The 23,326-nt window shown below is 41.0% G+C and overlaps 2 protein-coding genes across 6 annotated transcripts in view; one reads left to right on the top strand and one right to left on the bottom strand.

Annotated features, from left to right (window-relative positions):
• LOC135498761 (uncharacterized) overlaps positions 1–23,326 on the top strand; it is a 115,345-nt gene that overhangs the window by 53,805 nt on the left and 38,214 nt on the right. The window lies entirely within an intron of this gene.
• Positions 1–23,326, bottom strand: part of LOC135499230 (uncharacterized) — a 59,542-nt gene that overhangs the window by 33,714 nt on the left and 2,502 nt on the right. The window contains exons 4-7 of the mRNA XM_064789891.1: positions 23,096–23,217; positions 21,898–22,055; positions 13,807–13,947; positions 11,530–11,656 (exon numbers count right to left, since the gene is read on the bottom strand). Of these exons, the coding sequence (XP_064645961.1) occupies positions 11,530–11,656; positions 13,807–13,947; positions 21,898–22,055; positions 23,096–23,217 (548 nt within the window). The remainder of the gene's footprint in view (positions 1–11,529; positions 11,657–13,806; positions 13,948–21,897; positions 22,056–23,095; positions 23,218–23,326) is intronic.

The raw sequence follows: 23,326 nt of genomic DNA on the forward strand, positions 1-23,326 counted from the left end.
GGATACCGTAGATTATTTTTGTAACCGTTTTCAACAAACGCGTATGAAGCTTGCTAGAATTAGATTGCGACTTAATTATAGGAACATCTTCAGACGTCACAATAGCAACCGAAATGATTACCTAACGGTAGTCAATCACTTAACCGATCACCTGCGAAATGCCCAGTCTTATCAATGGAAGCATGCCTTTTATCACGGATATGCCTTTCACTGCAAGAGGAAAATTTAACATCAACTGTATTCAACACATGAAATATGTCTCAATGTACGTATGAACAAAGAAATCCTGAACGAAAACGCTGAGTGAACGACGACTCACTAGGGAGTTTCCGCATCGCTTACGATTACGATTAAGATTACGATTTCAAAGTCGTAATCGTAATACTCTCAAGACCGGCATGAACCAGAAATTTAGTTTCCGCATTCACACCAACGACTTGGTGTACTGTTGTATGGGGCCCTATACTCTGCTCTCATGCTCTGGGTGCATGCTGTCGTAGTGGTGCGAAAGCTCACTTATCTAGGCCAACGTCGTCGTTGAACATGTTGAATGGGCAAATGGTTTTTATTCAGGTCGCCAAATATATGGGGGCGAAGGCTACTCTCAAGTGATATTTTGATGGCTTCCCATATTATTCATACCTGCGTAGTGTGTCTTCTTTCCCATTCCTGCATGGTTAGTAAGTAACACGCGAAATACCCTGAAGCTCAAGATGCGTAAGATTTTAGTATCCCCCCCCCCCCCCCCCGTATGAGAATCAATCAAATAGACCCCGCAGAAGACCAGAAAAGCCATAAACACTTCATCAAATTGATACCAACAAGGTCTCAGTCCTTTTTTACCCCTCAGCCCAATGGCCTAGAGGGGTATTGTCGTCACGTACGCCGTCCGTCCGGGCGGGCGTCTGCTACTTGGTTTCCGTCGATTTCTAGGAGAACAGCTATGACAATCAATTCAATTTTTGGTATGTACATTTGGGGTGACTAGAGGAAGGTTCCTTTTGAAAACGGGCTTGTTCCGATTATCAATATGGCCACCAGGGCGGCGTGTTTGAAATTGGTTTCCGTCAATTTCGAGGAGAACCGTTCGTCCGATCAAATTCATTTTTGGTATGTACTTTGGGGGTGACTAGAGGAAGGTTCCTTTCGAAAACCGGCTCGTTCTGATTCTCAAAATGGTCACCAGGGCAACGTGCTTGAAATCGGTTTCCGTCAATTTCGAGGAGAACGGCTTGGAGGATGGAATCAATTTTTAGTGGGTGTAGGCCTAATGCAGTTTTGTAAGGGGAAGGTTCCTTTCGAAAATCAGCGCAATTCGAAATTCAATATGGCTGCCACGCTCACATCCTCAAAATAGGTTTCCACAAATTTAATTTCCATATGCAAACTAGCCACTCCACTAAGCCAACTTCACCATTATCTCACCTTCAACCTTAATAGGCTGAGGGGTTATGCTCGCTATGCAATGCTATTTTTTTCTGATGTGTTATCAAAACCTGTTGGTCAACAGCTACCGGTTACAGGCACATCACGTGTATAGGCCTACCCAACTTAGTTATATCACTATTATCAAGCTCGTTTACCCAGGGGTCATTGCGCGCTCATATGGTGACTTGCACTGCCCCTGGTCGCATGCTGATCTAAAACATATTTGATTGGTCAACGAATAACCTTTGACATGCAAATAAGATGTAAATAATGTTTTGACTCATGGCATATTCATGGCATATTGAATTGGCGAAAAGGGCGACTTATCGAGTCTACAAAAACATTTACCCTAATGCCATCCCCAAAAAACTGACGGCATAATATAACTCATAGACACGGATAATATATGAGCTAATGCTGATATGAAAAATTAAGTTGCCCCTAAAAGAAAATTGCGTCTTTTAGTCGGGCCATGCGGGCATGTATTTTTAGAAAAAACGGATCGTTAGCACCTGCACGCACCATGCCTCGATGTGCAAGTCGAAATGACATGATGTCGCATCGTTAAGTGTGTAGGATTGTTCAAAACTCAAATTATGACCTCTAATCTTCTTCTTCTTTGTTCTCTCTTAGATGGTCAGTACCGTCCTAGCGGTGTACGCCGTCGTCTTCCTTAGCTGGTCCTGGTCACCCGCGTATAACTGGTCCTTGATGGAGGTTCCCGATGGCCAGATCTCCTCCCTTAGGGCTGATAGGTCAGGGCACTTGGACAGTATGTGGCTGACAGTCATCGGTTCGGAACTGCAGGGGTACAGGTCACTCCCTCCGATTCCAAACGTGTGGAACATACAGTGTTTTAGTCTGCAATGATCGGTTCGGAGGCGGAATATGATGGCTTGCTCGGCCTGGTGAGGTTGTGGCAGTTGTTTTGGTCATATTCGGGGTGGTTGTTTTTCCACTTGGTCTTGAAGACTGTTTTGACTGTTTATTTGGCCTCGTCGTAGAAGAAGCTCATGCAGGTCAGTCTGCTCCATCCTAATTCCTTCATTTGCGAGACGGTCTACTCTTTCGTTGCCTCTAATGTCACAGTGGGTTGGTATCCATTGCAGCACGACCTTCTTGTTGTAGTTACAAAGGATGTTCAAAGCTGTGATCAGGTGGTCTAGATCCTCGCTCCTGGGGTTCTTGTGTGCTTCTAGGACGAAGAGGGCGTCAGTGAAAATGACAATGCTTTTTGGGGCTTTTCTTCTCCCCTGTGCCAGTCTCTTGGCCGCTTCTTGCAGTGCTGTCGCTTCCGCTCTGAAGTTGCTGGAGTATCTCCCAGTTGGTATGGCGATTTCCTCTTCCTTGGCCTTGAACTTGATGAGGATGCCAGCCCCTCCATCTTTGGTAGCTTCAGCTGCAGAACCATCGGTGTGGGCACGAGTCCACTTCTTGCTTGGGTACTTGTGGTGGATGTGCTCCAGAGCGAGAGCTTTCCTTGCCTCATCCGTTTGATGCTGCTTTGCAAGAATTCTTGGAATGTCAGTTTCGATTTTCGGTGACATCTTTGGGTTGAGTGTTGGGTGTGATCTGCTTGTTGGAATGGGCTTCGGTATGGTGTCTCTGAGTTCTGGTTATTTTTTCTCCAATTCTTTGCTGTGGCTGATAAAGCTTCCACGTTTAAAGGCCATATATCAAGGTTTGAAAACATGCTTGATACTCATGAAATATGTTGAGGGTTAAAAAAACAAGATCCCAGACATTAAAAAAATTCTTATAATAAAGTCATTATTTAGTTATTTCAATTTTCAATTTTAAACTATTTGAATTTCCCACCACACACAACTTTAGATTAGTTCCACATGTGGCCGCTAGGGATTTTTTGATGACGTAGATCAGGTCAGTCAGAACAAAGCAAGATGGCTTCCGCATACAGTTCAGAGAGTGAGAGCAGTGAATTTGAGGATGTTTTGGTCGATACAGAAGGATATTTAAACGTTGAGCCGTACATGTTCGAGCCATTAATATCACTAGATCATAATGAGAGTGATCATTCGGACGAAAGTGATTAGAATTTGTGGTTAATCAATTTGCATGGCAGACCTGCCGATATAGCAAAGAAGACATTGAATGATAGACGGTTGCAGATGCATAACATGTATGATTTTTGAACAGACCAATGCTGCACAATATTGTTTCGCCTCGTCAGTGTTGTATCGCCAGTTATGTCATGACGCTGAACTACTATTGAAAAGTGACGGTATTATGCACAATCATCTTGACGTGACGATATAATGCCGTGCAACGTTAGATAGGCCTAGATGTCAGATGACAATAATCTGTCATTGACAGTGGCTGTCACTGACACTGACCTGTGTCGCTGTCACCTTGCTATGGCTGGAACACAAGAAGACACTATGCGGTATCACAGGCCCCAATAGGGCCTACACATTATGTATAACAACCGACCTCAGCAGCCTCGGGCATTAAATGCAATTGACATGGTTGGAACAGCTGTTTTTAACAAGTGGCATTTAATATTCAGTTGGATGCAGATATCCGGCTTCATGTGATAATCCGTATCGATAAAGTGATCACTGCAAAGTTTGGCCGAAGGCCCAGGCTTCCAACACTCCAAACGTTTGCACTTCTGAATCCACAGCTTCCTCCTCTCTCGTTCAACTGGCTTTGGAAATTCATGAAAATGGGTCCCATCCCTCATTCGATTGTTCTTTGTGCTATACTTGACACAATTTGGAGCCATACAATACACCATAGTGAATGAAACACATTACTTCCAGGTGTGCATAATTAATTAAGGCCCTCCTGCTTTTATGATTGCATGACATGTACAGATAACCTGATCTACATCACAACTTTTGCTGAACCCGCCGCCTGGCTCTAACAAGCCAGTTGCTAGCCTGATCAGGTAATCAAGTTGTCAAACACATAATTGGCTATATCTTCAAAATGGATGGAGCTAATTGAATTTGGTTTTCTGTATTGTATAAAGTGTTAGGTACACTTTTGAAATCGTCTTACAGCAGAAAATGGCAAAAAACCTTGATATATGGCCTTTAAAGGTCATATATCAAGGTTTTTTGCCATTTTCTGCTGTAAGACGATTTCAAAAGTGTACCTAACACTTTATACAATACAGAAAACCAAATTCAATTAGCTCCATCCATTTTGAAGATATAGCCAATTATGTGTTTGACAACTTGATTACCTGATCAGGCTAGCAACTGGCTTGTTAGAGCCAGGCGGCGGGTTCAGCAAAAGTTGTGATGTTGATCAGGTCATCTGTACATGTCATGCAATCATAAAAGCAGGAGGGCCTTAATTAATTATGCACACCTGGAAGTAATGTGTTTCATTCACTATGGTGTATTGTGTGGCTCCGAATTGTGTCAAGGCTGGCACAAAGAACAATCGAATGACGGATGGGACCCATTTTCATGAATTTCCAAAGCCAGTTGAACGAGAGAGGAGGAAGCTGTGGATTCGGAAGTGCAAACGTTTGGAGTGTTGGAAGCCTGGGCCTTCGGCCAAACTTTGCAGTGATCACTTTATCGATACGGATTATCACATGAAGCCGGATATCTGCATCCAACTGAATATTAAATGCCACTTGTTAAAAACAGCTGTTCCATCTGTATTCGATTTGACCAACCCCACTTACATGCGACAGCCTCCAAAGGAACGTTCGTTAGCCAAAAAACGTAAACATCAAGAAGTGAGTTGAACACTATTTCATGATTTATACACTACTGATGCACACAACACTCATACTACCCAAATGGCACATGTCATCCACTGTACAGTGGCTACACAACCATGTCAATTGCATTTAATGCCCGAGGCTGCTGAGGTCGGTTGTTATACATAATGTGTAGGCCCTATTGGGGCCTGTGATACCGCATAGTGTCTTCTTGTGTTCCAGCCATAGCAAGGTGACAGCGAGGTGACAGCGACACAGGTCAGTGTCAGTGACAGATTATTGTCATCTGACATCTAGGCCTATCTAACGTTGCACGGCATTATATCGTCACGTCAAGATGATTGTGCATAATACCGTCACTTTTCAATAGTAGTTCAGCGTCATGACATAACTGGCGATACAACACAGACGAGGCGAAACAATATTGTGCAACATTAGTCTGTTCAAAAATCATACATGTTATGCATCTGCAACCATCTATCAATGTCTTCTTTGCTATATCGGCAGGTCTGCCATGCAAATTGATTAACCACAAATTCTAATTTATTAACTTTTCCTCATCACTTTCGTCCGAATGATCACTCTCATTATGATCTAGTGATATCAATGGCTCGAACATGTATGGCTCAACGTTTAAATATCCTTCTGTATCGACCAAAACATCCTCAAATTCACTGCTCTCACTCTCTGAACTGTATGCGGAAGCCATCTTGCTTTGTTCTGACTGACCTGACCTACGTCATCAAAAAATCCCTAGCGGCCACATGTGGAACTAATCTAAAGTTGTGTGTGGTGGGAAATTCAAATAGTTTAAAATTGAAAATTGAAATAACTAAATAATGACTTTATTATTAGAATTTTTTTAATGTCTGGGATCTTGTTTTTTTAACCCTCAACATATTTCATGAGTATCAAGCATGTTTTCAAACCTTGATATATGACCTTTAAGGCGTTTTTTCACTCCTCTTTGACTTCTGTGGTGCATTGGATAGTTGGTCATTCTCTTGCACTTTTCGGCTTCCATCATCACTTTGGTGTCCCTGCAGTCCACTAGGGGCTGCAATGATGCGTGGGTCTCCATTGCAGCAATTGGAGTCAATTTCATTCTTCCAGTGATGATTCGTGCAGCTTGATTTGGTACTCAGTTTAGCCGCGCCATGTTGGATTTGGTGGCAATTGACATTGCAAGCATCACATACTCCAGCACTGGGCGTACGCTTCCAACATAGAGCTTCTTGAGAATCCTGCTGTCAGCACCCCACTGGCTACTTGAGATCTTCTTCATTAGACCTAGGTTTTTTTCACTTTGGCAGTACTCTTGTCTGTGTTGGCTCTCCATGTCAGTCGCTTGTCGAAAGTTACTCCGAGGTAGATTGGGGGCGGCTCCATTTATTTAGGGGTTCGCCATTCAGTGTGAGCAGTATCTTCTGTTGTTTCGTTGAGAGGCTGAAGATGGTGTATACTGTCTTGTGGGTGTTCACGGTGGTCAGCCATTTCGCGGTCCACTTCTGGAGTTGGTTGAGGACATACTGAATGTGGCTTCTGGCCACTTTGAGCTTCACTTCAGAGCACCAAAGTACCAGGTCATCTACATAGATTGCTCCCTTGACCTTCTTTGATATTCCAGCCAGGATATCATTGATGAAAATGAGAAAGAGTGTAGGGGATAGTACTCCTCCTTGCGGTACATCCTGCCTTATTAACTTCTTCCTGCGGAGGTTTCCTTGGACGCGAACTCTGGCTTTCCTTTTGTGCAAGTACTTTGAAATCCACTTGTACATGTTACCGGTGACTCCGCTTTGGTGTAGTTTAAGCTTCCTTTCTTCCACACCTTGTCGAAAGCTTTCCCCATGTCTATAAGACAGCTACTGTTACCTCCTTGTCTTGAATACATCTTCATTACTCTGTGAGATGTAACCTAATGTAACCTGATATTCGGTAGATCGTTGCCTTTTGAAGCCAGCTTGTTCTGGTGGTAGAACTTGTTTCTCCTCCAGGTGCCATGTCAGTCGGTTGTTGATAAGCTTCTCCATTACCTTTCCCACATTGCTTGTGAGACTGATGGGTCTGTAGCTTCTGGCATTTACCTTATCCTTCATGCAAGAGATACTCGTGTTTTTTGGGAAGAAGTGAAGAAAGTACGGGGGAAGTAAACGTCATTGCCCACAAAGATGGATGGGAAGGTTGGAATAGCCGAATTAGGTAATCTGTTTGTTGATAATTACAGAGCGCTCCGGCGCTCTATAACTCTGTCTCACATCGTGATGATGATTTGAAATTGTTGCAGGGTAAAATAGAAAATGATATCATAAACAATTGTTGTGTCGGTAAATGAAAAACCTCCTACAATGTCGAAGTAGACAGTATAGCAGGCGCTATTAAACGCCTGAAGAAGGGTAAAAAGGACAGTATTAATAACGTATCCTCTAATAATTTTATGCACAACGGAAGCTGCATGTTTATCTCACCTTCATGTTAAACACAATGATATCTCATGGTTTCTGCCCTAGTGATTTCTCTACGTCTACTGTTGTCCCTATTCCTAAGAATACGAGAAAATCATTGAATGTTTCTGAGAATTACCTTGGTATTGCACTTAGTAGCATAATTGGTAAGATTTAAGATTGTATCATTCTAGATAAATATAGTGTGTTTTTGTTAACAAAAGACAGCCAATTTGGTTTCAAAAAGAATCTGTCAACTACAAGCGGCAGTTTATGATGGAAGAAGTTATTATATAGGTATTTCAGTAACAATGACACCATGTGTATTGTGTCATGCTTGATGCATCCGAAGCGTTTGATTGTGTGAATTACATCAAGCTCTTTAAAATTCTGCGAGGTAGAGGTATTTGTCCCCTTATATCACGTTTACTACTGACTCTGTATACCACACAGACAATTTGTATTAAGTTGGACCAATATGCGTCCCCCACCTTTAGGGTTTCAAATGGCGTAAAACAGTGCGGTGTTTCATCACCAACCCTGTTCAATATGTACATAGGAGAGCTTCTGGATGGGTTGCAGCGGACAGGTATCGGCTGCCATATAGGTCACATCTTTTGTGGGGCATTCGCTTACGCGGATGATGTTATAATTGGAGTACCGTCGCTTTTAGCTTTGTGGACAATGCTCGGGGTTGTGACAAATTCTCCATAAAGTATAGTATAAAATTCAATGCCACAAGAGTAAATTGCTTGTATTTAGAATGCAAAGGGTTGACGAAATCACGGTGTTTTCTTATGATATTTAATGGTATCCATTGTTAAGCACACTGCACGCTAGCACTTTCACACATACACTAGATAAATGTACTTCTATTCATTTACGAAATAAACATATATATATATTGGTCTTATGGTATCTCCAGTCTATCAAGAGGTAGTTGCTTGTCAACGGCGCAACAGATGTTATAGATCTTGATCTCCTGATTGTTGGTGAGCAGCTTGATTCCAATGATATCTGCTTCCTTGTTTGTGTCAATGGTGAAGTTTTGTACTGGGATAAAGTTATGTACCAAGACTAAGATTCCACCCTTATGTCTGTCGAAGCGATCCATGCGGATTGTTTGGTATCCCCGCATGGTGAACCTTTGCCTTTCAGTGAGCTGGGCCTCCTGAATGCAAGCAACATCTATCTTCTCTGTTTGCAGCCTTTCGGTGAGAGCGGCCTTCTTGTTGTAGATACCCTCTGCATTCTACTGTAGAATGTTCAGCATCCTTGCCTGATCTTCTTTGGCTTTGCTCATTTGGCCAGTAGATTTCTCCTTATCCATTGTACATGTCTCCTGGCTCCTCAAGACATGGTATAGGGACCACCCGTAGCATGTGGTGGACCCCATCGAGGCTTGGGGCCCGGCACCCGTCCAGCCTGGTGGGTCTTCACAGATCGAGCACCATCTCTAATACGGTTATGTTTGTCCATCATGAGAGTAGAGTGCGTAACATCCTAGTTATGCGCCGAATTGGCCAGATGTTTCCGTCTTCGGCGTGCCAAATGACCCTTTGGTGGGGAGATTGGATGGGTGAGTGCCAGGGCGTGTCCACATGCCAGTGGGCCTGCGTACACTGCACGTCTGGGGCTCCAATCTGCTCCGAGATCCCCAGCAGGCTTTGCCTAGAGCCGCAAGGTGTCCAGTTACCGCAGGCCACCCCGGATAGGAACTGCTGGAGTCTTGATAGAGTAGAGGCTATGTACTGACAGGAGGAGACTTACATACAGTACATCTGCTCCTCTTTTTACCCGAGGGCTAGCCAGCGGCAGAAGTTGAAAGCGAGAAAGGTATTGAGGCACCTCTACACTACACGCTACTCTACACTACGCTAAAGCACTAGACGCATCACACCACCCTGTTTTAAAACCACGTGGCCCACTTACCTCTAATTAAAAGCTAATTAACTCTATTATAATAGGTAAAAATTGAAAATTTTATGCAAATGGGAAGATAACTGTTGGAACTAAATCATACATTGAAATAAATATATTCCAGTTTGTGAGTAATATGTTATAGATATTTTTTGTTGGAAGCACACTGAATGTGTCAAAGGTGAACCCTAGCCTCAAGGTGTATGAAAGGAGTTGCCTTCTGGCATTGTGGTTCCTGCGCCAGCCAAGAACCTCAAACAGTCGGATGAAAACATTGCAGTTTTTAGGAGGAGAAAATCTGATGGAGGAAATGAGGTAATCTGTCTGAAACTAGAAGCTTTACTGCAATGCTACAAATTCATGAAATAACTTTTTTCTCTCGCTATTTCTAGGAAAATGGAAGGCTGGCAGGCTATGCGTTTTGCTTGGTACTTTTATTACTCAGTTTTAAACATGTTAAAATAAATGCGATTCTACCCTACAAATAAAAATTTTCCTGGCAAAAAACTGAAAACTGTTTTTTGCTGCTGATCGGAGTATTGTCTTGACCTCGATGTCGAAGGCTGCGGCAAACGCCGAACTTCATTTGTACTGTGATTAATTATCTACCTTGTTAATTTTTTATCATTAATGAAAGATAAGGATCCACTGTTTGAAATGGCATTTTTACTGCATTTTAGCTCTTTTGGGGGGAAATGTGGTAATAGATCGTTTTTCCTTCCAACCAAGCTATGTTGATGGGCAGAGACCTGTATTCATCCACGACCGGAAGTGTGGCACAGTCACATAGAGCTTATCAAAATGTCAAGTTGTGGTTAATACATGGCTGGGATGGACCAAAGTGGAATTAATTCTCAATCTGTGGTTGATTCTTAATCTACAGAGTCAGGCCATCACAGAAATATGCTTTTTGATAATATATTTAAGAAAATGTGGTCTCACTGGTCAGTTTAGAACTTGTACTTTGACAGGGCCATATCAATGCGCCAGTGACGTTTTGATGGATATGGTGTACGGAAATCTTTTTTTCTCAGGCAATCGGTATTGTAATTTTTAAAAACTTTATTATGCTATTGGCAAAGGGTTCTTCTTGACACATATAAAATTTTGTGCAGATTGATTGGTCCAATGAGTACTTTTTTTACCAAAACCTATGCACAACAATGTACACGTAATGTACACATGTTTTAATAGAGGACTCTGGCCTGATGTATAGAAAACTAAGACCATTAAGATTACACCTACTCCTTACATCCAATACGGCGATCGCATTTTCCCTTTTTAAATCGGTGTGGCCTGACTTCATATTGCTGTTGGTCTTCATCAATATTTAAATAACGTAGCCTTTCTTTGAAAATGATAGTATGTCATTCAAAATTCACACATTAGGCACAAACAGACATAATTTTTATTTAGTTTTGGGTATGTAGCTTTCCAAATAGCATTCCGCGAAGTTACTATTTATAGCTCAAAAGGTCATTTGCATAAGATATTGATGTCGTTTTAGTCACGTGACAGTCGGACATCGACACTCATTTCTACGCATTTGAGCTTATTTCAAAGTCAATTATCTTTGACCCTGCATTGTTTTTAGCATGAATGATACCATAGAGTCAGAGAGAGAAATATTCAGAACAATTATGTAGTATTTCCAACACTCGGACATGTGCCAGATTGAATCTAACTGCCCTAGTTAGAAAGCCTGAATCCATTACGAAACCGCATGTTTGTCCGACATTGCCTGTAATTCAGCGATGGGGAAATAGAGGGCAGCAGCTGCAGTGACGTCATCTTTGCGGAATGCTATTGAATGCACAGTGACCTTTCTGGCGAGTACATGTTTATAAAAGCGGCAGCTGCCATTCTTGAGTTCGACACCTGTCAACTTAACTACAGGGAGGGGCATGCCTGAATTAAAAGATTCTAACTTTTAAAACCGAGGAAGTCCATATATGGCAAGTGCAAGTATTGGATGGGATGACAGAATTATAAAGCAAGATTGACCAAACCTGATCATGTATGTGACTCACTTACACTTGATATCCCTATGGGCTATGTGTTTCCCATGGAGGAACTGAATGCCACAGAGAATCTGATACGTGTAGCTTCTTAGTTTGTCCTCAGTCAGTGGCTGTCCGGCTATCTTCTTTGTCAAAGATCCCTGTGAAATAAATATGTTTGAAGGTTATCGAAAAAAGCCATTTCACGCAATTTGAACATCGAGGAAAACGACATACATTTAAGGGTCAATAAAGGCATTGACTAAACAACATGCCGTAGTCCGGTAAGTAGAAGTTAGCTTTTAAAATGCCAGACGCCCCTTCCAGCAAACCCATTTCATGTCTCCGCGCGAACCTGGTACGCTGGGCTTGTTCCGAAACAGTGCTAATGCTCCTATGTACAGAATGAAATATCATTGTCCGAGGACACATCATGAGAGCTGTTGCATTGCGATACATAGCAGGCCTCCATTAGACTGTGTGTTCGCCGATATTCTGGTCATGGTAATGTCGGTTCTGGAATAGCGTGCATCCGTGTTGTAGGTTGGAATTGGAAAGAATGGACATAAACAAGACAGTGCATATGTTTTAGCACTATTGATTGCCATTTCGGCCGTAAGAAAGTGATATGAATTTGGCACAGTAGCGGCTCTCTGGGACCTCACAAACAACTATGCCCGCGATTTCCAGCGGGTGAATTCTTGCTTTAAGGTGACTGTGATTATACAGTATTGGGGCTTATATGGTATGATCCGACCTGGTCATCAGCTGTGCTCTCATTAGAGAGTATTCACAGACATTCAATAATCGGCCAGAGACTATAAGGAAAATATAAAACATAAACTTCGCAGAATAAAATGTCTTGTTTTCTTCGTCAGTGGTTTGCCTGATCAGGGAATAAAATCAGCTCGGTGTACATAATTGAAGGTCATAATTTTAATTTGTGTTCGTAGTCGTGGAATGTAGGTTATGACTTTTGAACACTCACTTGCCTGGTTTTCCCGATAGAGGCGCAACTGTCTAATTATGAAAAATGTGCACCGAGCATTATCCGTGAGTTATATATGAAACAGTTTTCAAATAAAAAAGATGTGTTTTGGCATAAGGAATACAATTCACAAAACATATCCAACTTTTATCCCCGTTTTAAGCATTATATTATGTTAGCTCTCCAAGAGGGCAATACTTTTTTAATGTTTAGTTATTCATATCTTGCATGTATTGTATTGTATTCTTTATGTCAAAATAAATCCTTTTATCGCAATATTACGGATAATGCTCAGTGCATACTACAACGACTGCTGAACGACTGTTGTCACATTTTTCATGATCAGACAGTGGCGCCCCTATCGGGAAAACCGGGCAAGTGGATTTTCAAAAGTCATAACCTGGAATTTAGACCACGATTGAGGGGGTAAATTTTTTTTTACTGCTTGAAATGCCCGGATGGTCAGAAAAATACCATGATGGCGTGTTTTCTTCAAATTGTTAAACTTCGCCAATAGATCGATATTTAACAAAATATTTTCTTATAAAAACATTACACTTGCATGTATTATCGCAGTTAAAGGCAAAGCATAGGCACAAAACAAAGTGGCATTTTGTTCTCCAAAAGAGCCGCTTTAGGCACCGATTCCCCCCCCCCCCCCCGAAATTGCCTTGAAAATACACAAAAAGATACACACCGGGGATGTTCTACTCCTCTTATAATTAGCATGAAGAATTCACAAAGACTCAGAATTTGGAACTTCAGAATTGAAAAAAAATCAAATTAAAGCTAACTTTAACTTGCAGTGCTACAGCAAAAATTTGCAAAACCTCGCCTTTCCTGCCCAGCATTTATATGGGGCCATGCTGCAATTTATTTTAAAATATCATGGTGTTGTAAAAAAGTTATGAGAGTAAATATGTTTTCACTCGATGTCGATGATTTACCTTCTTACCAATTACAGTCTAATTAATGACTTTAAGCCAAACTCAAAACATATTGTGACAATTGGTTCAGAACAGTACAAATCTTTGTTCTCAAAACGTTTTTGTCGTGCCATCGTTTCAACTCCTAACAAAGTTATCTTAAAAGTTTTGTAACACATTTTATTATAGGTGTATAGAGTCACCTTAAGAATGGTAGTAGCTTGATAATTCATGACACTTTGAAAACATATTTTGATAAAACACGCCAGGTTCACCACTGCCTTGAAATGAGTTAATCCCATATTATTGCATGTCGGTCGTGTCAGTTCGGGAAATGCGGCACTGCTAAAGTGGCCGTATATTGGCGACTGATCTAATTCCACAATTTGGATCTTACCCCAGTCAAATATTCCATTCCAATGTACCACTTGCCAATAGCCTCATCATTATGCTCGAAGTAATATTGTACGATATGTTGATGCTTGTATTGACTGATCTCGCACATTATCTTCACCTCATTCAAAAGGGCTTCACCTTCCTGCAAAATAATTGTTTTACCATCAATAAAAAACATCAATATCTGTGGCTGAAACATACGACCACGGTCGCATACGGCACATATCTCTTGTTTTCAGTGCCAGTGGTCTGACCCAGTGCCAGTGCCTGAGTGCCAAGAATCATCCCAAATTACCTCTGCGATATGCGATGAGTATGAAACAAATACAAATTTCCCAATATCCCTTTCAGCCTCCTCAAGGCCTCAAGATAGCGATAGTTGCGCTCCTAGGTTCCTAGGTTACTACATTATGCAAATGAGTATCTCCCCCGAAAACCAAGACTTGCGGTTAGGGAGAACGTGTCAACCGGCTTCTGATTGGTAAAGCAGGATGACGTCAAAGTAAACATAGTGCACATGCGCGTCATCCAGATGAGGTCACATGGCCGTACTCGCGTTATTTTTAGCAATGCCATGTGTGTTTGTTTACATTTTGAAATGAAGTCGGTTTTATGGTATTTCTTTCATTTTTTCGAAGGCCTTGCGTTTATCTCACCACCATCTCTAGGCTGAACTTTGACCCTAATCAGCATATGATAATGAAGGCAATCTACATTAAACTTCATTAACATAAAGCAGATCTCTAAAGACATATTTTAAGAATTGAACCAATGGACGAACACTACACCACCAAGACATTGCACTACTTCACCATTTAAAACAACAGGCTGTAGGAATCGAACCTACCAAAGCACTACACCACCATCTAAAAAGACTGCACTCCCTTCGTGCCCCTGATGTAGTCATCCTCAGAGTTTGCTATAACGATGATAACAACGACTTGGTCATGGAAAGTATTGAGGTGCCTATGCCTGCGCCTCAATTCCAATTTTTATGAAAACCCGTTTCTTTTTCTTTTCTGTGTTTCATTCCTGCGTTTCTGTTTCATTTCTGTGTTTCTTGTTTTACAACTACGGAATCAAATCGTCCACCCCTCCTTGTCTTACAAGCTAATGGTTGGGACTAGAGCCTTTGAAGCAAAATGCTTATTGACTTGGCAGATTATGCATGAATCTGTATCAGCAGGAAGCACACATTGTTCTGGAGTAACTTTAATTACTGTTGGTCTACTCCAAGTGAGGTATACCTGTAAATACCCCACGTATGTAGATTCATGATGTATAGTTTACGACCTACCGAGCTGAGATTAATTCTGTATAGCACTTGTTCAAGGTAACATAACATGATGGAATAATTTAAAATAACTTCCTGGTTGTGAAAAAAGGCTGTGCCAATAATATCTCAGGAACTTATCACTTCAGGGGGCTAAGTGCTCTGATGACAAGCAAAGTAGGAGTTGCTGAAAAAATCTCCCTTACAGAGATTACTGATCATGAACTTATCACTTGACAACAATAGCCACTGAAAAATGCATTTCCATGACCTATCTGGTGAGAAAAATTATATGAAATGCCTGTCATTTCAGGGTATAGGTATTTTACAATGCGCTAATAGGCCACGTACTTGTTATCAAGTTTTAAGCCATTTTCCCTTTAAAACTGTACTTTATTCATGCTCAAAACTTTTTCCGAGACGTAACCCAGGAGGAACGCTTTCAAAGCCAAATAGACCTATCGAAGCCTGTCTAATCCTTACACCGTTCCATCAGCAGGCTGTGCTAACAGCTCTCCCTCAGCAGGCTTTGCGGTAATGAGGCACCTCCTTACTTGGCCTGAAATATGATCTGTCCAACCTTACACCAGAGTCTTTCAAATAAAGGGTCGGGTCACAGAGTTTCCTTTGAACGCAGAGCTCTCTTGGGCAATTATTTGGAAGCCATGATGAAGCCCTCTTTAAATCAGCTACAAACTCAGCTGAGGTGCAAAACAATGATGGATCGACCAAATTTCAACGAAAAATAGTTACTCTGCACATGAGGTACACATGTCGGGTTACAAATATACAATATAAATTATATAGAGGAGAACGATTTCAGAATTCAGGCAGATGGGTTGATTAGCTGCTAATTGCTAAAACATAACAATAATCAAACCACAATTACTGCATGCACTCTCTATCTGTTTGCAATTTTGTTATAAAAAAAATCCAAAATCAGGTTGTAATCAATGGCAACATGTACTGTAAATTGTTTCTTATGAGGTGACTCAAAATTGATGTACACAATGTTTGTACGGTTTAAGCCAAATTGCACGTTCAACAATATTGGAACGGTATACCTCACACCACTTTGCGCTTATATGTGCGCCAAAACAAGCTCATCAAGGGGAAAAGGAACCGTTTTCTAATCTAAATAAACTAGAAACTGGGCTTTAAAATCACAAAACTATCAAATATCCAATTAAATAACACTTACATTAAATTAGAAAATTTAAATAGACATGAAATGGGATTTCTAAACATGTGAACATGTGAACATCTAACAACAAAAAACGCGAAGTTTTGCATTTGTTCATGTTTTTTTTTTTGTTTACCGGGAATGCGAAATTAAACCTGCTATAAAACTAGTTGTAGTCGGTCAAAATTAATAAGATATGAATATCCCATTAGAAAACAACAAATGGAACCATGTGATACCCTTAGATGGAAGCAAGCACTTAATATATTTTAAACCCTGAACGGGGCAAGGCATTTCAGGTAGTCGCAACCAATTCAGAAAAACAGTAGTAACAACAACACAATAAACCATGGTAGACCCAATAAAAGTATACATTTTCCAAAAGCTTATAATGTCATCTAAATTTTTTCCCCATTTGATATTGAGAAAGAAACAAAGTTTACCCACTTAAAAGGGACTTATTCATCAAAAAGGGCCCAGGGGGGGTCGGCCAGCCAAACCACCCCTCACGACCACAAACATTGACCAATACGCACTGTACTCTGATGAACCAAATATACCACCTAACAAGGTGCGATTTACGTAAATAGAATGTTTGGAAGAAAATCGCGAGTCCGGGTCTCCTGGTAGTTCGTATTCCATATATTTATTTATATATTACCTACAGTTTGTTATTCAACCCGCTGTTGGCGCGGTGATCGGCAAGTTCTTTATATAAATAATAGTAACAGTGAAAAGGGGTTTCCCCGAAACTAAAAATCGCCGAGCTGACGGCCGTGATTGGTCATTCTTCACGGCGGGTGATTCAAATAGCATACGGAATTAGCCGTAGGTGCCCGTTTTCAACTTTGTAAAAGGCTACGGCGTACTCCGTAGGTGCCCCCATATGGGTTTTAAGCACCGACAACATACTAAACTGCTAACCACAAAAATATGTGATGACGTGGAGTAGAAAAACGCTTTTCGAGAATTATTCTCAAACCAGTGCCATCACTTCTCCTCAAAACTGTCGAATAGCAAACTGCGAAACATACCACGTTTCGTATAAATTTTATCTTTGACATTATAATAGTCTTTACCGGACATCTATCCCTGGTCCTATATACGGTCATGCGGAATTTAGCCACTAAGGACATTGATCGCTTTTACAGCAGTAACAGCGCATAAAGTCCCACGCATAGAATGTCCATTCCTTATATAAATAGTCGCGTAATGTGACATGGTCTTTGATTGTAGGAATAGGTAGGCTAAAAATCGGGACATTTTCCGTCGGCTCCCATGGCGCAGTGGAACAGTGCCTGGTTCATGGTTGAGAGTCTTGTGGATCGAATACGCCGTGGCGATTTTCTTTTAATTACTGTCATAATATAATACAATGGTTAGTATCGGCGCGATTGACTCTCTTTTTTTCTTTATTTCATAAGACAATTTCGTCATCTTAATAACAATTTTTGTTGCGTAAGTAATATATTGAACGCGGGATTCAATGTCCATCGGACTCTCGTAGCCAGGAATAGAAGTTCATTGGACACTTATCTCTAGTTATGAATGTGTCCGGACTGTGAACGCAGTTACTAATGTCCAATGGACTGTCCAACCTAGGGATAGGTGTCTCATGAGACATTAGTCATGTTAGTTGCTAGCCCGTAGGTGCCCCCATATGGGTTTTAAGCACCGACAACATACTAAACTGCTAACCACAAAAATATGTGATGACGTGGAGTAGAAAAACGCTTTTCGAGAATTATTCTCAAACCAGTGCCATCACTTCTCCTCAAAACTGTCGAATAGCAAACTGCGAAACATACCACGTTTCGTATAAATTTTATCTTTGACATTATAATAGTCTTTACCGGACATCTATCCCTGGTCCTATATACGGTCATGCGGAATTTAGCCACTAAGGACATTGATCGCTTTTACAGCAGTAACAGCGCATAAAGTCCCACGCATAGAATGTCCATTCTTTATATAAATAGTCGCGTAATGTGACATGGTCTTTGATTGTAGGAATAGGTAGGCTAAAAATCGGGACATTTTCCGTCGGCTCCCATGGCGAACAGTGCCTGGTTCATGGTTGAGAGTCTTGTGGATCGAATACGCCGTGGCGATTTTCTTTTAATTACTGTCATAATATAATACAATGGTTAGTATCGGCGCAATTGACTCTCTTTTTTTCTTTATTTCATAAGACAATTTCGTCATCTTAATAACAATTTTTGTTGCGTAAGTAATATATTGAACGCGGGATTCAATGTCCATCGGACTCTCGTAGCCAGGAATAGAAGTTCATTGGACACTTATCTCTAGTTATGAATGTGTCCGGACTGTGAACGCAGTTACTAATGTCCAATGGACTGTCCAACCTAGGGATAGGTGTCTCATGAGACATTAGTCATGTTAGTTGCTAGCCCGTAGGTGCCCCCATATGGGTTTTAAGCACCGACAACATACTAAACTGCTAACCACAAAAATATGTGATGACGTGGAGTAGAAAAACGCTTTTCGAGAATTATTCTCAAACCAGTGCCATCACTTCTCCTCAAAACTGTCGAATAGCAAACTGCGAAACATACCACGTTTCGTATAAATTTTATCTTTGACATTATAATAGTCTTTACCGGACATCTATCCCTGGTCCTATATACGGTCATGCGGAATTTAGCCACTAAGGACATTGATCGCTTTTACAGCAGTAACAGCGCATAAAGTCCCACGCATAGAATGTCCATTCCTTATATAAATAGTCGCGTAATGTGACATGGTCTTTGATTGTAGGAATAGGTAGGCTAAAAATCGGGACATTTTCCGTCGGCTCCCATGGCGCAGTGGAACAGTGCCTGGTTCATGGTTGAGAGTCTTGTGGATCGAATACGCCGTGGGGATTTTCTTTTAATTACTGTCATAATATAATACAATGGTTAGTATCGGCGCGATTGACTCTCTTTTTTTCTTTATTTCATAAGACAATTTCGTCATCTTAATAACAATTTTTGTTGCGTAAGTAATATATTGAACGCGGGATTCAATGTCCATCGGACTCTCGTAGCCAGGAATAGAAGTTCATTGGACACTTATCTCTAGTTATGAATGTGTCCGGACTGTGAACGCAGTTACTAATGTCCAATGGACTGTCCAACCTAGGGATAGGTGTCTCATGAGACATTAGTCATGTTAGTTGCTAGCCCGTAGGTGCCCCCATATGGGTTTTAAGCACCGACAACATACTAAACTGCTAACCACAAAAATATGTGATGACGTGGAGTAGAAAAACGCTTTTCGAGAATTATTCTCAAACCAGTGCCATCACTTCTCCTCAAAACTGTCGAATAGCAAACTGCGAAACATACCACGTTTCGTATAAATTTTATCTTTGACATTATAATAGTCTTTACCGGACATCTATCCCTGGTCCTATATACGGTCATGCGGAATTTAGCCACTAAGGACATTGATCGCTTTTACAGCAGTAACAGCGCATAAAGTCCCACGCATAGAATGTCCATTCTTTATATAAATAGTCGCGTAATGTGACATGGTCTTTGATTGTAGGAATAGGTAGGCTAAAAATCGGGACATTTTCCGTCGGCTCCCATGGCGAACAGTGCCTGGTTCATGGTTGAGAGTCTTGTGGATCGAATACGCCGTGGCGATTTTCTTTTAATTACTGTCATAATATAATACAATGGTTAGTATCGGCGCAATTGACTCTCTTTTTTTCTTTATTTCATAAGACAATTTCGTCATCTTAATAACAATTTTTGTTGCGTAAGTAATATATTGAACGCGGGATTCAATGTCCATCGGACTCTCGTAGCCAGGAATAGAAGTTCATTGGACACTTATCTCTAGTTATGAATGTGTCCGGACTGTGAACGCAGTTACTAATGTCCAATGGACTGTCCAACCTAGGGATAGGTGTCTCATGAGACATTAGTCATGTTAGTTGCTAGCCCGTAGGTGCCCCCATATGGGTTTTAAGCACCGACAACATACTAAACTGCTAACCACAAAAATATGTGATGACGTGGAGTAGAAAAACGCTTTTCGAGAATTATTCTCAAACCAGTGCCATCACTTCTCCTCAAAACTGTCGAATAGCAAACTGCGAAACATACCACGTTTCGTATAAATTTTATCTTTGACATTATAATAGTCTTTACCGGACATCTATCCCTGGTCCTATATACGGTCATGCGGAATTTAGCCACTAAGGACATTGATCGCTTTTACAGCAGTAACAGCGCATAAAGTCCCACGCATAGAATGTCCATTCTTTATATAAATAGTCGCGTAATGTGACATGGTCTTTGATTGTAGGAATAGGTAGGCTAAAAATCGGGACATTTTCCGTCGGCTCCCATGGCGAACAGTGCCTGGTTCATGGTTGAGAGTCTTGTGGATCGAATACGCCGTGGCGATTTTCTTTTAATTACTGTCATAATATAATACAATGGTTAGTATCGGCGCGATTGACTCTCTTTTTTTCTTTATTTCATAAGACAATTTCGTCATCTTAATAACAATTTTTGTTGCGTAAGTAATATATTGAACGCGGGATTCAATGTCCATCGGACTCTCGTAGCCAGGAATAGAAGTTCATTGGACACTTATCTCTAGTTATGAATGTGTCCGGACTGTGAACGCAGTTACTAATGTCCAATGGACTGTCCAACCTAGGGATAGGTGTCTCATGAGACATTAGTCATGTTAGTTGCTAGCTGTGGTAGTCTATGGGACAGTAATACCTAGGAATGATGGTCTCTAAGACGTACACTTCACATTATTTCCAATATATCACATTAAAATTGAGGGCCGTCAGGACTATATTATAATTTAGGTTAGGAGTGTTGACTTCATGGAGTACATTGACAGATCGGATACCGTATATTATCTAGTCTTCCTATTTCCTATTTTTAATGAATGCCCGGGAAACAAAGGACTCTATTATGCGCTTCAATCTCTGAGCTATTTACGGTCAGGGTTCTATAGAACCATATTGCAGAATATAATAAGGCCGGACACTTTTTCCAGGGGGTATTTGTTACTGTTACACCGGCTTCGATCCGGATCGGGGCCGGTTTGTTCGTGCCGTGGCCGATGGTGGCGTTGGCCAGTTTTGAAATGTATTAAATGGCCTTCCATGCTCACGTTCTACTTAGAAAAAAATTGATGTTTTATCGGCCATTGCATCCTCCCTGTCACAGCTTTGACTGCACGTACAATTTACAGACCAGTTTGGCAAATCTTCGAATCTCAAAATGTACATGTAGCTAGTGTCTATGAACTTCCCTTGCAATATGTTTACTGTAGGCTACAGTCCCTATTAACTGATGGATATTATGATACACATGGTTGATACACATGGTTACAGTATATTATACACTTATCTTAGATGCATAACACGACTCATCGCTATACCATGTACACACAGATTCAAACACACAGAGATTCAAACCGACCTGGTCTGTTCGCATGTACACGACAGCGCGAACCCGCCTTAACCGGCCTAATTCTCCTGAACCGACCGGCAATACACGGTGCGTGTTGAACCGAAGAGGTTTCGATCAGGATCGAACCCGTACCGTCTAAATTGGGCTATAGTCCCAAAGAGAGTACCTGATCGCTGAACTAACCTTTGTTCTTAAACTTCCTGGGGCATCTATTTCCTTGATCGCAATTGTTTCACCTGTTTTCATATCTTGGTAAGACCAAACTGCGCCGTACGAACCTCTGCCTAGCAAACCGTCTTCTTTCCTTTGAAAATCCGAAAATTTTCGCTCCTTTGTTTTGTCTGTAATAAATATAAAACGAAACTAAACCGCTCATTTTGTATGACCAAATAAAACTGAGGGATGTACGAAAGCTATAATGTGGTAATTTCGCAGGCTTCAAGTGTTCGTTTTTTGTGTTATTAGAAACCGGTGGTGGTGGTATTGTTGTAACAACCTGCAGTGTGCTGCTGAACTCTCGCGCACGCCTTTGGCCAAGTTCGGGCCCAAGCCGCAGATTGGTACGAACACCCAGTAGGCTATATGTCCATGTAACCTCATATATCCATGTAACCTCAAAATAGAATATTCAAACCTCAACCAGGCACCTTTGCGAATGCATGTTTTTATAACTCGAAAACGACTTAATTTACTATGATTATGAAGGTAACTGTTCAATACTGTAGTGTAAATAAAGTATATTGTCTTGTCGTTCTTTGAAAACCTAGTTCTTTGAAAATACTATTCGGGGTTTAGTTTTGAGTTACATTTATCCTTTCCATTGTGCATGTACAGTGATAAAGTGCATGTTAATGAGCAAATTTACATTTACGATGAGAAAAAAACAAAACGTCACGTCAAAAACTAAAGTGTCGGGGGGAACAGTTGTTTTCTTGCCATTGCTACTCGATTTAAATGGTATCCAACGCAAAGGAGGGCTTTATAAAAACCAGCATCTTATCAGAAATGCAAGAACTACCAGACGTTAATATGATTCCGGATGAGCTGAGACAAGAGGAAAACACTTTAATTTGCTGCCATTATGACGTCATAGATTGTTGCCCTAATTGCTAAGCAATTATAGTTACAACGCTTAAGTCACATAACCATGCTATTTCCTGATGGAAAATAGTTTATCTTAGCATTGGTTAGTGCAAACCGGTTGACCCCGTACCCTGGTACGTAAATTTATTTGAATTTGAGTATAAAATGTTAGCTCAAATGGTTAACTGTTAATCTGTTTTTTGTTTCTTACCACACAGGAATTGGGCTTGTCGCTCCGTGTGAGAAATCCACCCAAAACTAAAGCGTTTAGTAATTAGTAGCACATATGTACACTCACCGTAGGGACCAAGAATGCTATCTTCAGTGCTGTGTATTTTGTCAGTCAGTTGTTTGAAGTTTGGTGTAAAAGCAAGGAAAAATACCAGCGCTGTGTAATCGCCCAACGACATATAACCCAGACTGGAATAAAAATAATATGATTATATTAAGAGAGTTGAGACCATTTCTTATCCGTCCATTCTTGGACCAATCCAAGGTCCAATGCAGTGACATCAACCTGCATGCATCT

This window comes from Lineus longissimus, chromosome 14 (genome assembly GCF_910592395.1).
Source record: "Lineus longissimus chromosome 14, tnLinLong1.2, whole genome shotgun sequence".
Lineage (NCBI taxonomy): Eukaryota > Metazoa > Nemertea > Pilidiophora > Heteronemertea > Lineidae > Lineus > Lineus longissimus.